At 49.0% G+C, this 15421-nt stretch overlaps 2 protein-coding genes across 2 annotated transcripts in view; both read left to right on the plus strand.

Annotated features, from left to right (window-relative positions):
* Positions 1–21: 21 nt before the first annotated feature.
* LOC121916667 (transcription factor jun-D-like) lies at positions 22–2658 on the plus strand. The gene has a single exon (XM_042441996.1). It carries the CDS (start codon positions 122–124, stop codon positions 1106–1108), a length of 987 nt encoding a protein of 328 aa, XP_042297930.1. The 5' UTR covers positions 22–121; the 3' UTR covers positions 1109–2658.
* Positions 2659–7055: 4397 nt separating this feature from the next.
* Positions 7056–15421, plus strand: part of LOC121916754 (mucin-5AC-like) — a 13208-nt gene continuing 4842 nt past the window's right edge. Inside the window, exons 1-2 of the mRNA XM_042442188.1 lie at positions 7056–10458; positions 13482–13814. Of these exons, the coding sequence (XP_042298122.1) occupies positions 10416–10458; positions 13482–13814 (376 nt within the window). The 5' untranslated portion in view covers positions 7056–10415. The remainder of the gene's footprint in view (positions 10459–13481; positions 13815–15421) is intronic.

The raw sequence follows: 15421 nt of genomic DNA on the forward strand, positions 1-15421 counted from the left end.
TGATAAAAGGGGGAGCTAGGGCCGGCCGGGGCTCACTCGACGCGCGAGGGAGGAAGGAGCGGGGCCGCCATTTTGTGGCTCCGTCCGTAGCGCCGCCCCGTCGAGGCGGGGGAAGAAGAAAATGGAGATCCCGTTCTACCACGACGACGTCCTGAGCGCTTTGGCGGCCACGGCCGGGGCATCCCCGACCCCGGGAGGGAGCAGCAACACCGGCAACAGCCTCGTCGCAAGGCCTTTCCCCGACGGCAGGGCCAAAAAGGACGGCCCCGGAGCGGAGGCTGGGGTGGCGACGACCCCGGACCCTCTCCCCCCGACGGCCCCGGTGTCTGCTGCCTCGGGGTCGGGGGATTCGGAGTCGTCGGAGGCCGTCGAGGGTCCGGATTTGGCCCTCTTGAAGTTGTCCTCCCCGGACTTGGAGCGCCTCATCGTCCACTCCAATGGCTTGATCCCTTCGACGGGGAACAGCAACGGAGGGAGCGCCTTCCCCTTCCCCAAAAACGGCCCCGACGAGCAGGAGTTCGCGGCCGGCTTCGTCAAGGCCTTGGAGCACCTCCAGCACCAGCTGGGCCCAGTCGGGGGTCCCCCGGCGCCTTCCTCGACGGAGCCGCCCCCGGTGTACGCCAACCTGAGCACCTACGGAGCCGCAGCGGGGGCAGGAGTCGCCGGGGGCCCCTTCCCGTCGAGGCTCCAGCAGCAGCAGCCCCCTTTGAAGGACGAGCCCCAGATCGTCCCCGAAGTGGCCAGCTTCGGGGTCGGCGCCGTCGGAGGTGGAGCGGGCGTCGTCGCCGCGGAGAGCCCCCCGCTGTCCCCCATCGACATGGACACCCAGGAGCGGATCAAGGCGGAGCGGAAGCGGCTGCGGAACCGGATCGCGGCCTCCAAGTGCCGCCGTCGGAAGCTGGAGCGGATCTCTCGGCTGGAGGAGAAGGTGAAGAGCCTCAAGAGCCAGAACACGGAGCTGGCCTCCACCGCCAACCTCCTCCGCGAACAGGTGGCCCAGCTCAAGCAGAAGGTGCTCAGCCACGTCAACAGCGGCTGCCAGCTCCTGCCCCACAGCCAGGGCCAGCCGCAGCCCCCGAGCCAGCCCCACCAGGTCCCGGCCTACTGAGCCCCCTTTGGACTGCCGGGAAGGAAGGGGGACTGGACGAGGAGGACGGGCCCCCAGGGATGGGGGAGGAAGAGGCTGAGGAGGACCTGCCTGCCCCCTCCTCGGACTGCCAGGGGACTCAGACACACACACCCCCCCCATAGGGAAGAAGAAGGGGTGGCCACGTGATCTCCCAAAAGAGAACAAAGGGGGTGGCCCGGGAGGATGCCCCCCCTTAGACTGCCAAGGGGACCCTGACCCCAAGGGACAGAGGAAGGGGTGGCCCCGGAGGATGTGATCTGCCCCTTGGACTGCAGACCCCCCCCAAAGGGGAGAGCAAGGGGGTGGCCAAGGAGGACATGCTCTGCCCCCTTTAGACTGCCAGGGGCACCTTGGCTGGGAGGGGAAGGGGGTGGCCCAAGAGGACATGCTCTGAAACGCTCTTTAGAGTCCTGTGGGAGGGAGCCTGCTCCCCAGGGCCAGAGCAAGAAGGGAAGCTGGAGCCCTCCTTAGACTGGCAAGGGGGCCTTGGCCTCAAGGGAAAAGGGCAGCCAAAGAAGACACCCTCTGCCCCCCCTTTAGACTGCATGAGGGACCTTGAGCCCCAGGGAAGGGGAGACCCATGAGGACACGTTCTGCCCCCCCCTGACTCCCTGGGATAGCAAGAGGGGTGGTGGTCAAGGAAGACACAATCTGCCCCTCCCCCTTGAGACTGCAAGGGGCACTCTGATCCCCGGGGAAAAGGAAGGGGGCAGGTGGAGACCATGCTGTGTTCCCCTTAGACTGTTAAGGGGGTCCTTCACCCCAGGGACAGAGCAAGAGGAGGGGGAAAGGGACTGCCCCTGTCCCCCTTAGACTGCCAGGGGATCCCTGCCCCACAAAGACAGAGGAAGGGGAAGCTGGAGACCACTGCTGTGCCCCCCTTAGACTGCTAAGGGGACCCTGTTCCCCAGGGACAGAGCAAGAGGAAGAAGGGAGGCCAAAGAAAGCACAATCTGCCCCCCTTAGAAATCCAGGTGGGAGTCTCCACATCAGGGACTGCACAAGAGGAAAGGGAAGGGGCAACGGCCAGCCCCCACCGCAGCCATGGGGCAACAAAGGCCTTTCCCCAGAGTTGGGGGTCTTCCAGGACTCAGAAACCTCCCTCCATGGGGCCTCTTTTGGAAGGAATGGAAAGGAACTCTCCCCTGCAACCCAAACCATGGAGCCTTTGGACTGGAAGGAGCCCTTTTGGGGTCATATTTTGGGGAGACTGGGGGGGCCCTCTGTGAGTGGCCCCAATTCCCCCCCCCCAATGCTTTGGAAACTGCTTTATGAGACTTCTGCTGCCTGGACTTGGTTCCCTTTTGCCTTCCTCTTCCTCCTCCCCAGGAGACACTTCCTTTTCCTGCCCCCCCCCTATTTATGTTCTATCAGATTTTGCTTTTCTCTCTCCTTCCTTTTTTTTGCGGGGGGGGGTGTTGTTTGTGTTTTTCTTTCTCCCTTTGGTTTGGATCCTGTCCTTCTTTCTCTGATCACATTCCAAGGTGCAGTAAAAAGAAAAAAGAAAACCCCTCCAGGAGTTGGCAAAAGCGTTAGTTGTGTCTTTCTTGCCAGGGGTGCGGTGCTTTGGAGAGAAAACTTTGCTCCCTTCTTCCCCCCAGTCTTCTTCTCAGGGGAGGATAGGAATTGGGGAGCCCCCCTGCCCTCTGGCCTAAGAAAAGCCCCCCAAAAGGGACACAGTGCATTTTAAGGGGGGGATGTTAATCCACTTTTTTCTCCCATTGGCGTCCCTGTCTGCTTCTGGAGAAGGGAGAGGAATGGTAATAATGCTCCTTGTGGGTCAGAGCTGCCAAAGCTATGCATGGGAACTCTTGCGTTCTCTTGTTTTGACTTTGGAAGACATAGTTCCAAATAAGGGGGGGAAGGCCCAGTGTTGCCTTGAAAGATCACTTTTCCGGCTCATAGTTTGCCATCGGGGTGGACTAGGTGGCCTCAGTGGGACCCATCCAAGTCCCTGCTTCTGTGTTTCTCTAGGGTTGGAGGAAAGGGGCTTCTTCACAGAGTATGCCGCTAGCCACTGGCACAAAGAACTTTGCTCAAGTGCAGCGAGAATACACACACACACACACACACACACACACACATTGGGCTGTTGGTATCCACTGGGGTTTGGTATTTTCGAACCCAAAATTCATGGATGATGAAGTTGCATAAACAATGGCCAAGTAGAACGGCATCCCTTATAAAAATTAGCAAAATTTGCATTGGGGGATTTTTTGTGTGTGATGTTTTTGAGGGAAGGGTGGCTGTAAATCCATATTTGTTATTTGTTGTTGCCTGCCTTCAAGTCACTTAAAACCTATCACAGGGCTTTCTTGGCAAGATTCTTCTGAGGGGGTTTGCCACTGTCATCCTCTGAGGCTGAGAGGGTGTGACCGGCCCATGGTTATACAGTTGGTTTCATGGCTGAGCCAGGATTCGAACCCTGGACGCCAGAGTCCTAATTGAACTCTCATACCACTATGCTACTCTGGTTATCATATTACATATTATGTTATATTATATTACATTTATTATATTATACATAGCTTGTTTTTACCCTCTGTGCCATTGGCAAGTGTGGAGATCAGAGTCGATGTGGAGTTTGGGTGGGTGGCATTAAACTGGCAAGAGTCGAATTGATCCTGCTTCAGAAGTAAATAACGTAGATGTGGTTGTTGGTGTGTAGAAAAAAATACACACAAAAGTATGTGCATTGTTCAGTTCCGGTCCTGGACTGGGAATGTTTTACTTGTTGCAGGCAGCCATCCCTGGGGGAAACTGCAAGGTCCTAGTAGATGGTGAGAGAAAGTGTGGTGTAGTGGTTTGAATGTTGGACTACGACTGGAGACTAGGGTTCGAATCCATGCTTGGCCATGAAACCCACTGGGCAACCTTGGCCAGGTCACACTCTCTCAGCTCCAGGGGAAGGCAATGGCAAACTTGATCCGAACAAACCTTGCCAAGAAAGCCCCAGGATGGGAACTGCCCTTATGAATGAGAGACCTCCAAGTCACTCAGCAGCAGCTCTGCTCAGGTCTTGCAAAGTCAGGGCAGCCATTGACTGTCTGCTGTGACTTTCTGATTCTTTCCTAGTCCTGTCTGGACTTCCCTGCAGGATTTGAACTTGGAGATAGCCAGCCTCGCTGGGTCTGTCCATTTCTGTCATTCTGTGAACAAGGGAAGACTTGTAATCTTACCCGTGGGGAACAAACTTTGAGAAATGGGCATCCCTACATACTTAAAAAGAAATAGCTTTGCATCCCAAGTTGGAAGGGAGTTGTTTGGGCTGTTCCATGTCTGGTTGTTTTAGAGCCCTTGCAAAGGTCTTTTCTGTTGTCGTCTTGAGCCCTGGAAGTTGTTTGCTCGACCCACAGTTTCCTTTTTCATGGATTCCAGCATCCAGCATTCATGGTTTGCAAATATTAATATATATACTGTATATATAAATTCCAAAAAGCAAACCTTGATTTTAGAGTAGGGACACTATTTTATTGGGCCAATGGGATTTGAGCATTCACTGATTTTGGGATCCATAGGGATCCTGGAACCAAACCCCAGTGCTTACCAAGAGCCCACTGTAGTAATAATAATAACAACAACACGCCATTGCATTTAATGGGACTTGAACATCCACGGATTTTGATAGACACTGAAGGTCCTGGAAGTAAAAGCCGGAGGATACCAAGGGCCCACAGTATTCATTTTATTTACCTATCTACTGCATTTATATGCTGCCTTTCTCCCAAAGTGGGGACCCACGGAAGGTTTAAAAAATCTCCACATGAAATACTCTCTAAAAAGCACTTAAAAATCGTACAAAGTTAAAAACAAATAAAACACACAAGTAAATGAAAACACTCTCTGCTTAACATTAAAAGCCAGCTCAGCTTGCTGGCTAGATCCTTAGGGAAAAGGTATCCATCCTAAATGCCATGCAATCCAACCCATTGACATGCAGAATACACATCTAAACCCTCGTAGAAAATGGCTGTCCAGCCTCTGTTTAAAGATCTCCAAAGAAGGAGAGTCGAGCCCTGACTTAAGGCCAAGATACTCTTCCAATATTAGGTGAACTCTCCTTGGCATTTTGAATGCATTGGGTTGTGTTCTGTGTCTCTGGAGCAGCCGAAAACCACCTTTGGTATCGCCTTCCTCTGGATGGCTTTTCTGGTCTTGATTCTGCCAAATTCATTTCTTCCTTCTTCTCAACCAAATTTTCCCCAGCAATTGGGTGTTGCTTTTTTTTTTAAAAAGTTAATTTTTAAAGAGTGTCGGCTTTCTATCTAATTGGGCACTTTTCCGGTTTGACTGGAGTTTCTAGTTTTCAGTAGAGCATCCTGACTTCTTCTTTTTTGTATGGCTTGGCTGCAAAAGAGGCAGCTGTTTGGTTGTAAGGCTCATAGCCACAGCTTTGGCCTTTTTATCCAGCAGTTTTGATTGATTGATTATTGGTGGTATTTTAAACTGCTCGCCTCCCCCTCCACCCACACAAAGCCTTTTAAAGTGTGGTGCAAAAAGTACACACTACCAAGGGTGAAGGGTCTGGAACTAAAAAGCGCTCAGAGGGGCTTAGGGAGAGAAGAGACGGGTGAGAGGTGAAATGATAGCCCTCTTTAAATATTTGAAGCAAGGTCTATTGAGGATGGAGCAGCTTGTTTTTCTGCTGTTCTGGGGACTTGAACCCAGAGCAATGAGTTAAAACCACAGAAAAAGAGATTCCAGCCAACGTTAGGAAGATCTTGAGAGAAACTCTCTGATGGATGGCCTTTTGTCGGGAGTGCTTGTACTGTGGTGGTTGTGTTTCTTCAAGTCTGTGAAGTCAAAGGCTTCATGGCCGGCATCCATCGTTTTTGTGGGGTTTGGGGTTCTGTGGCCATGTTCTAGAAGAGTTTCTTCCTGACATTTTGCCACATCTGTGGCTGGCATCTTCAGAGAATGCTGGCATGGAAGAGAGTTGGGTATTCATTCTTCAAGGTGGAATGGCCGAAGGGGTGCCCTTTTCAACCATGAGAGTAGGGAAGTGGCACCCCTGAGCCACATCTGTCTTGCGATCATGAGCTGCCATGGGTTTTCCTGACAGCCCTGGGGCAAGCTGAGCCCCAAGATGTGCATTTGTGCATGTGTGTGTTGTGGCGCGGGAGAGGCCCCTGCTTCCCCTTGTTGTGTTCCTGCCCTGCCTGACTTAAACCCAAACCAGATGGGGAACCTCTGCCCATTTCCAGGGGTTTTCTTGGGTTTTGTTGAAGGGGAGGGAGAGATGGAGCACGTGCTAAGGGGCTGGGGCACTGTTTTTCCCCCCAAACACAACCAGGGCCGGTTTAATGGGAAACGGATTGGGCCGAAGGAACCGCCCTGGGTGTGTGCGGCGTCTCACTTGCAAAAGGCCAGATGGTGCGCCTGCCATGGCTGAGTCCTCCCAGCTTCCACTGGAAACAAAACGTAAAGGGAAAATGAGGAACCCCCCTCCCCAGTATTCGAACCCTTGGTTGGCCGTGGGAACCCTTGGGTGAGTCACACTCTCTCAGCCTCAGAGGGCTGGCCATGGGGCAGGCCCCCTGCGCACAAAAAGGAGGCACATATAGGTCTCCTTTATGGCCAGAACTTACCTGAAGGCAGACGACACAGATCATAGTGTTGGAAGGGAACCCTCAAGTACATCAAGTCCAACTGCCTTCTGCCATGCAGGAATACATAGAATCCCTGAGTTGGAAGGGTCCCCAAAAGCCATCCAGTCCACCCCCTCCTGCCATGGAGGAAGACACAGCAATAGCACTCGTGCAAAAGACCCAACTGACCTCTATAAAGGCCCCAAAGAAGGAGAGTCCACCATCCTCCAAGGAAGTCCATGTTCCACTGTCAACAAACAGAATCTTAGAGTTGGAAGGGACCCTCAAGGATCATCCAGTCCATCCCCTTCTGCCATGCAGGAATACATAGAAAGGTAGAGTTAGAAGGGACCCCCAAAAACCAGCCACCCAGTCCAACTCTTCCACCATGCAGGAATGCATAGGATCCTAGAGTTGGAAAGATCCCAACCCCTTTCTAGCATGCAGGAAGACACAACAAAAGCACTCCCGGAAGAGACCCATCCAACCTATCTATAAAGGCCTCCATTAAAGAAGAGTCCTCCATCCTCCGAGGAAGTCCACATTCCACTGTCAAATAACAGGATCTTATCGCAGGAAGATGCAGTGAACGCACTCCTGAAAGAGACCATCCAACCTTGGTATCAAGACCCCCAAAGAAGGGGAGGGGATCCACCATGGTCAAGGCAATCTTAAACAGCTCTTACTGGGAATTTCATCATCAGAGGGACCCCCAGGGGTCATCTAATCCAACCCACTTTGGCCATGCAGGAATCCACAAGCACAGTGCTCCTAAGAGATGTCCATCCAGCCTCATTTGAAAGGCCTCCCATGACAGAGAGTTCTAGTTCTCCCCTTTTAGGTGAAGAGCAAAAGGAGGAGAGCTTTCTTCCAGCCCTCTTTTTCCCCCTTGCAATCCAGATTGGGTTCCAGGGAGGTTTTTAAGGGGGGGGGGCAGATTCTGGAGGATCGAAAGGATGGGACCGAACCTCTCCCCCCACTTCAAAGCAGATGTTGGCTCCAGGCCCAATCCTGTCAGTAGCCAAGCCTCAGGAGGGGCCTTGCAAGCTTTTGGAAAGCAAGACGGGCGGATGGGAGACTTGCACAAAAACTGGGAAAATGTCCAGTGCTGAAGTCATTTGGGGGGAAGGGGGTGTGGATGGCCAGGGGCAGCAAAGAGGCCAAATCTGGGCCCCAAATGGGGTGGAGAGTCTCCAGTTTTGTGATGGTGAAGAGGAGGGTTAAAAAAAGCCAGCTTTGCTCTTGCAACCTACATTTTGTGCATTTTGGTTGGACCCATAAAGGTATCACTTTGCTGTGGATCTGGGGTGTTCTTGTGCTTTGCTATATGGCCAACGTGGGACAGTTTACTTGGATGTTTATCAAATGCATGTCCAGGCATAGCTGAGAACAGATGATGCTTCCAACCGTGGAATGGTTTACCTTTCCGACCGTGGGATTTCAGTCTTTTTTTGCAACCATTGAAAGGATGATGGGTTTTGCAACCCCATTCACCCTCCGCATCGCCAAAGGACACAAGCATCTCAAGAAAGGCTAAAGGTTTATTGAATGCAAAGTTTGCAAAACATCTGCCCCCCAAAAAGAGTCATTGCAAAATGCACACTCTACACTGCAGAAATAAGGCAGTTTGGTACCACTTTAACTGCCATGGCTGCATGCGTTGGGATCCTGGGACTTGTAGTTTAGGGGTACATTTTGGCTTCTCTACCTCAGAGCTCTGGTGCCCCAACAAACTGCAAATCCCCAAATTCCATAGCATTAAGTCTTAGCTAGCAGTTGAAGTGGTGTCATAATAAGAATAATAATCCATATATTAATAATACAATATAATATGTAATTATAATCCATATAATAACAATGATAATAATAATTCTATATATATATAATAATAATACACAAAGTGAAATCATCCGCGTTCAGACCCATTAATTTTAAATAATTCTGCTTTTTGCATTAGTAAAGAGAGGGAGAGGCTGTCGTGCTTCAAAGGTTGGATTAAGATACCGGGAGACCCGGGTTCAAATCCCTGCTCGGCCACTAAGGCAAGTCAGACTGTCTCAGCCTCAGGCCATGGTGGCAAACCCCCTTCTGAACAAATCTTGTCAGGAAAAAACCTGCAATAGCTAGAAACCTAGTTCATATTTAAGTGATTTTGTTCCTGTTATTTGGCATATTTTAAATGTTCAGCCAAGCAATTGAGCATAGATAATCTTAAGAATTTGGAACAGACCTCAAAGGCCATCTAATCCAAGGCACTTCTGCCATGCAGGAAGACACAATGCAAGCACTCCTGAAAGATGACCATCCAGCCTCTGTACTTGTATATAGACCTCCAAAGAAGGAGGGAATCCATCCCACTCAAAGCAATCTTTTCTACTATTAAATGGCTCTTACATAGAATTTCAGAGTTGGAAGGGACCCTCAAGGGTCAATTAGTCCAACTGCCTTCAGCCATACAGGAATATGCAACTGGAGCAACCTGGAAAGATACCCATCAAACCTCTGTTTAGGGGCCTCCAAAGAAAAGTCCATCACCTTCCGATGCAGTCCATTCCCCTCTTGAACAGCTCTTATATCTTCCTAATATTTAAGTGGGGTCTCATTCCCACTTACAAAAAAATTGGTTTGCGATACGAATCGATGGATCGATTCGACAGCGGAGCATGTTTCCCACTACATTTGCCCCGACTGCATTTTTCCCTGTAAAAGAACCCACTTGTGGCTCACATTCATGAATGAGCTGGTTCAAAATGGACCTGCTCTGGCCGGCCGAAGGGCAAATTTCTGATCCACATCTGGTTCACACTTCCGCAGATTCGATTTATTCAAAAAGACAGGAAAACATCAGCATGAAAATGATGCAAGTTAAATGGGTCTGGCACATAGCCCCCCTCTCCGAATCATTTCAGTGAATCAATTCCAGTGGGAACCAGAGTCATTTGAAGCCGTTCAAACTGATTTGCAATCTGGTTTAAAAGGTAGTGGGAATCAGGCTTGGAATCACTTTCCTTGCAATCCATTGTTTTGTATTCTAGTCTCTGGAGCAGCAGAAAACAAATCCCCTCCCTGTTCTACATGGCAATAGCAGGCGATAGCACTTTACATTTCTACATTGAGTTCTACAAGGCATCCTATTATTATTATTATTATTATTATTATTATTATTATTATTATACTTAAGGGTAGTTTTATTACACCAACTCTCTAGCGTTTCTTCCTCATGCCAATTATTCTCCATGCCAAACATTTTCTACTCCGTAACTTGTTAAGTTGTACGTGTTCCTTGTTCACCCTCTCAAAAGAAAAGTAACTTGTGACAGGCCAAGGCAGCTGGGACTCCAGAATCCACTTCCGGTTTTAGCTTGAAGGAATTTACCCAAAAATCTGAAACTCTTTGGGACATTAGGGATCAGCAGAATGGCATTATTTGTGATGCATCATCCCCAAAGCCACTCTGGTCCTGGCTTTATGAGAAAACATGCCTCTGCTTGCCATCCCTCACCTGTCCAACAGAGGGGGCTCCTGTGCAGCGCTTCCTCCAGCCCAGGTGATGCCAAGCCTCCACCAAGCCTCCTCTGGCCCGTGCCCAGGTGCCCGCCTTCCCTGGGAGCAGTTGGCACAGCTGGCACTGGATCCTGTTTGCAGCTGGCACAGGAGCTCCTCTGCTCCCAAAGAAAGAGAAACTGGAGGTTGCCAGCATGGCCTGGGGGCCACTGTTGGTGCTGGTGGCATTTTCCCTAGGTAAGTGCCAAGTTGGTAGGGGCAGAAGGGTGGGTTTCTGGGGACAGTGGATTCAGACAGGTGCAAAATGAAGGTAGGATAGTGCTACGGAGGGGGAAACTTGCAGCTTTGCGCTGTTCTTGGGGTCAGAAATTAAAACTAACTATCCATTTCTTGCTCCTTTTCCTTATGGAGAAGCCAGTAGCGCTTCGAAAGCTTGCATCGATGCATGTTGTGCATTTTGCTTGGCACTCATAAAGGTATCACAAAGGATTTTGGGTGTTACCGTACTTTGCTCCCCGGTGGAGCTTCGAAAGCTTGCATCAATTTTAAAAATGCATTTGGCTGGTCTGTTAAAGGCATCACAAAGGATGTTGGGTGTTATTGCACTTTGCTACACAGTGGAGCTTTGAAAGCTTGCATCAGTGCATTTTGTGTATTTTGGTTGGTCCAGTGAAGGTATCACAAAGGACTGTCATACTCTGCTATCCAGTGGAACTCTGAAAGCCTGCATCAATGTATTTTGTGCATTTGGGTTGGCTCAATAAAGGTATCACAAAGGATTTGGGGCGTTACTGTACTTTGCTATATGGGCAACAAAACTACCTCTGGATACGTTCCCTAAATATCCACATGAACTTTTCTGGGTTTTAAGGATTTCTGAGATTCCTCCCAGTCCCACCATTTTTGTAGGGTTATGTCGCAAGGACACACAACAGGGCCTTTTTGGGGGCTGTTTTCGGGGCGTGTAATTCCCTTTCTTCATTCAGGATGATTTGGGGCCTCTGGATGGATGCTAGGCTTTTTAGTCGGTTGATGCTGGACCTTTTTCTCTCTCCTTGATGGTTTTTTATTTTCATTGATTGATTAATTGATTTTTAAAGCTATAGGAAAAGAGATTCCACCTCAGAGATTATGGTGGAGTCTCCTTCCTTGGAGGTCTTTAAGCAGAGGCTGGATGGCCATCTGTCAATGGGGATGCTTTGATGGAGAGTTCCTGCATGGCAGAATAAAGAGGTTGGACTGGATCAGGGCCCTTGCGGTCTCTTCCAACTCTACAATTCTATGATTCTAAGATGAACCCGTCACAGGGTTTTCTTGGCAAGGTTTGTTCAGAGGAGGTTTGCTGTTGCCTTCCCTGAGGCTGAGAGAGTGTGACTTGCCCAATGGGTTTCATGGCGGAGCTGGAAATTGAACCCTGGTCTCCAGAGTCATCGTAGCCATACTCATATTACTACTACTAACAATAATAATCATAATAATAATTTTATTATTATTACTATTATGGTCAGCCCTTGGTAGCCATGGGTTCCTTATCCACAGATGCAACCATCCACAGCTTGAAAATATTTTTAAAACGTCTCTTCCATACCCTTGGCTCAGGTCATGAGTTGTTGTTGTTCTTCTTATTGCTGTACAGACTCTACGTTTTATTGTAAACACCCAATAAAAATTTCACTAAAAAGAAAGAAAAGAAATACAGCGGGACCTTGTTCTCCGCTGAGGTTTTCTTCCAGGATCCCCCCCATGGATAACCAAATCCGTGGATGCTCGAGTCCCATTAAACACAATGGCAGAGCAAAACTGTGTCCCTTATATAAAACGGAAAATCAAGCTTTGCTGTCAGGAGTCATACTTTTTATTTGCAATATTTTCAAGCCGTGAATGCTTGAATCCATGGATAATAAATCCGTGGATAAGGAGGGTTGATTTAAAATATATACATTCCAAGAAGCAATGTTTGTGCCATTTGGTACTGATAGAAGGGGTGCCATTTTACTCTCCCCACTCCCGTTGTATATAATGAGGCCTGAGCATCCATGGATTTTGGGATCCGTGGGGATCCTGGAACCAAACCCCACCAAGAGTGTTTTGGGGAAAACTTCACACACAGCGCATGCTGGCTGTGTGTCCTACACAACACCTTCCTGTCTCCTTTTGCAAAGCCTTTTTCTGTCGATCATGCTGCAAAACAGGATGTGGGAAAGGGAGCGCATGAGGCCTGGAACAAAAGGGAGTGTGTGGTTGCCACTATCTCTGCTCCCAGTTGTGTGTGTTGTTTGCAGAGTGAGGTGGAGCCAGGAACACAAAGATGGAGATTCATGCCCACAACATCGGTCTCCTAGTCTTCCCATGCCAGTTCTTGAATGTCTCTGATCTTCTCTGTGGGTGCATCTGCACTGCAGAATTAATGTAGTTTGGCACCGCTTTACCTGCCAATGGCTCCATCCTATGGAGTCCTGGGATTTGTAGTTTGTGGTGGCACCCAAGCTCTTGGAGAAATAGCCCACAAAACTACCAGAATGCCATAGCATTGAGCCATGGCACTTAAAGCAGTGTCTAAATGTATTAATCCTGCAATGTAAATGACCCCTTGCTGTCCCTCCAAACTCTGTTGTCCGAATCTTGGCTCGGCTGTGTAAACCCACTGGGTGGCCCTGGGAAAGTCACACTATCTCAGCCTCATGGGAAGGCAATGGGAACAAACCCCCAGAGGACAAACCCTGCCAGGAAAAACCTGTGACAGTTTTGCCTGGGGGTCGCTATAAGTCAGAAACGATTTGAAGGTACACAACAACAGCTTCTATGCAGCAGCGGTTCCCAAACTCTGGCTTTCTAGGGGTTTTGGACTTCAGCTCCCAGGCCATTAGCTAAGAGGGCTGAGGCTTCTGGGAGTTGAAGTCCAAAACACCTGGAGGACCAAAGTTTGTGAACCACTTCTATAGCCTGTTCAGCCACAAAGGCACCAAGACATCCAAAGCAACAAAACCAAAGAACTGACAGCATAGAATTGTCCGAACATGCAAACTATAATTCCCAAGTCCCTTGGCAGGGAAACGGGTTGGAATCTGGCTTCGAAACCAGATTCATATCAGTGAGGACGAAACAGTCATACAGGAAGGCCGAATCCAGGACATGAAGTCTAGCATTTTCCTTCTAATTGGAGTAGACTGCCTCAATGTCTGGAGGTTCCATTGAGTTGTTCCTTCTACGGCCAGGTTTTGGTTCATTCTGACTGCAATTTTCCCTTTTTATTTTGGCAGGTACACTCAGGGCTCAAACGACACCTAGTGCTGCAGAAAACCACATAACTTCAGATGCACCTACAAGGCAGCGTATTAAGTCTTCGTTGAACACCACAATTGAGACATCAGCCCCCAACCCCGGGGCAACGAAAGACATTCCTGCCACCCACCCAAGCACCGCAGAGCCAGAGGCGTCATTGAGTCCCATGCCTCCGAAAACCACAGGGAGCATCAACGAAACGAGGAATGGGACGACAGGACCTACGATGGCGACAGCCCTTGCAAGCTCCAAAGAGGCACTCACTATCACTAGTCAAAAGGCTGAGTCCACTAGCAATAGCACAGTCACTGGTAAGGCTACTGGTGACACATACGCTCCCACTGTCCCGGTTTTGCAGGGAAAATGTCCATTAATCCCCTGCCATCCCATTTCCCAGCTGCTTTTAAAAATGTCCCGGTTTCATTCTCCTCCTCCCGCTTTCCTCCTTTCTCCTCTGCTCACTTCAATTGCTGCTAATGGAGTTCCAAGTGCAAAAGTGCGGTAATAGAAAAACAGGTTCCATACCTTCCAACTGTCCCAGTTTGGCAGAGACGATGTTGCACCTCTGAGATATTCACAGAATCATAGAATCATAGAGCTGGAAGAGACCCCAAGGGCCATTTAGTCCAAACCCATTCTGTCATGCAGGAACTCTCCATCAAAGCATCCTCGACACATGGCCATCCAGCCTCTGTTTAAAAGAAGGAGATTCCACCATAATCTCCTAGGAAGGACTGTGTTCTACCATCAAACAACCCTTACTGTCAGAAGTTCCTCCTAATGTTGAACTGGAATCTCTTTTCCTCCAGCTTGCATCCATTGTTCCTGGTCCTGTTCCCTGGATCAGCAGAAAATAAGCTTGCTCCCTCCTCAATATGACATCCCTTCAAGTATTTAAACAGGGCTCTCATATCACCTCTTAACCTTCTCTTCTTAACAGCAAAATAGAGAGCGGTGCACTGTAGATAGCTGCATGGCAGGAGCAGGTTGGATTAGGTGGTCCTTGGGTTCCAACTCTTGAGATTTTGTGAGTCTATTCTTTCTGCTACTTCAGTTGGACACAGCTTTAATTGTCATGGGTCTGTGCTGAAGGATCCTGGGATTTGTAATTTTGTGGGCCTTTGGGCCCATGCAGCCTGTGTCTGTCAAAGAGCACTGGTGTCACCGCAAACTACAAATCCCAAGATGCCATAGCATGGAGCAATTCCAGTTAAAAATGAGTAAAACTGCATTATTTCTGCAGCGCATAGGCAACCTATGGCTTCTCTGTCATCCAACATAACAGCCCAAATCCACCATTTTGTGCAACAGGGAGATTTTTTTCTGAACCCTTGTGGATGATGAGACATTTCTTCCTGAAGTTGATCTTGTGAAAATGTGAAACAATTATTGGCTTCCATAAGGACACTTTAAAAAAGTTTCCAAAATTTTAAAATCGGTTTTTCAGGTGGAAAAAAGGGAAAGGGGGAGGCGAGATCTAAATCTGACTTTTCCTTTAAGGGAAAGGAGTCTGTTTGACGGGCCTGCAACAACAACACACCTCTTTGGCAAACAAAAATGGCTGATAGCTTTGTGCACGCAAGCATGACGACACACAACTTCAGGTCTCTTGCTGCCACTTCTTTGCAATATTTGCACAAATTCAACACCCCTTACAGATGCCGCACAGAAACCAACCCATTTTTTCAGATCAGTTTCTTTTTTACTGGGTTTAACCTTGATGGTTTCTCATCATTGTTGCACAACTCCCAGTTGTTTCCAACTACAGTAATGGCAACCCAAAGTGGTTTGATATAATAACATCCTAAATCCAAAAACAGTGATAGGGCCATCTTATACAATAACATACAAAATTCATTTATAGGGGCAAACATGTACAACAACATACAAGATCCATCATGCAAGCTTTCGAAGCTCT

Source organism: Sceloporus undulatus, chromosome 10 (genome assembly GCF_019175285.1).
Source record: "Sceloporus undulatus isolate JIND9_A2432 ecotype Alabama chromosome 10, SceUnd_v1.1, whole genome shotgun sequence".
Taxonomy (NCBI): domain Eukaryota; kingdom Metazoa; phylum Chordata; class Lepidosauria; order Squamata; family Phrynosomatidae; genus Sceloporus; species Sceloporus undulatus.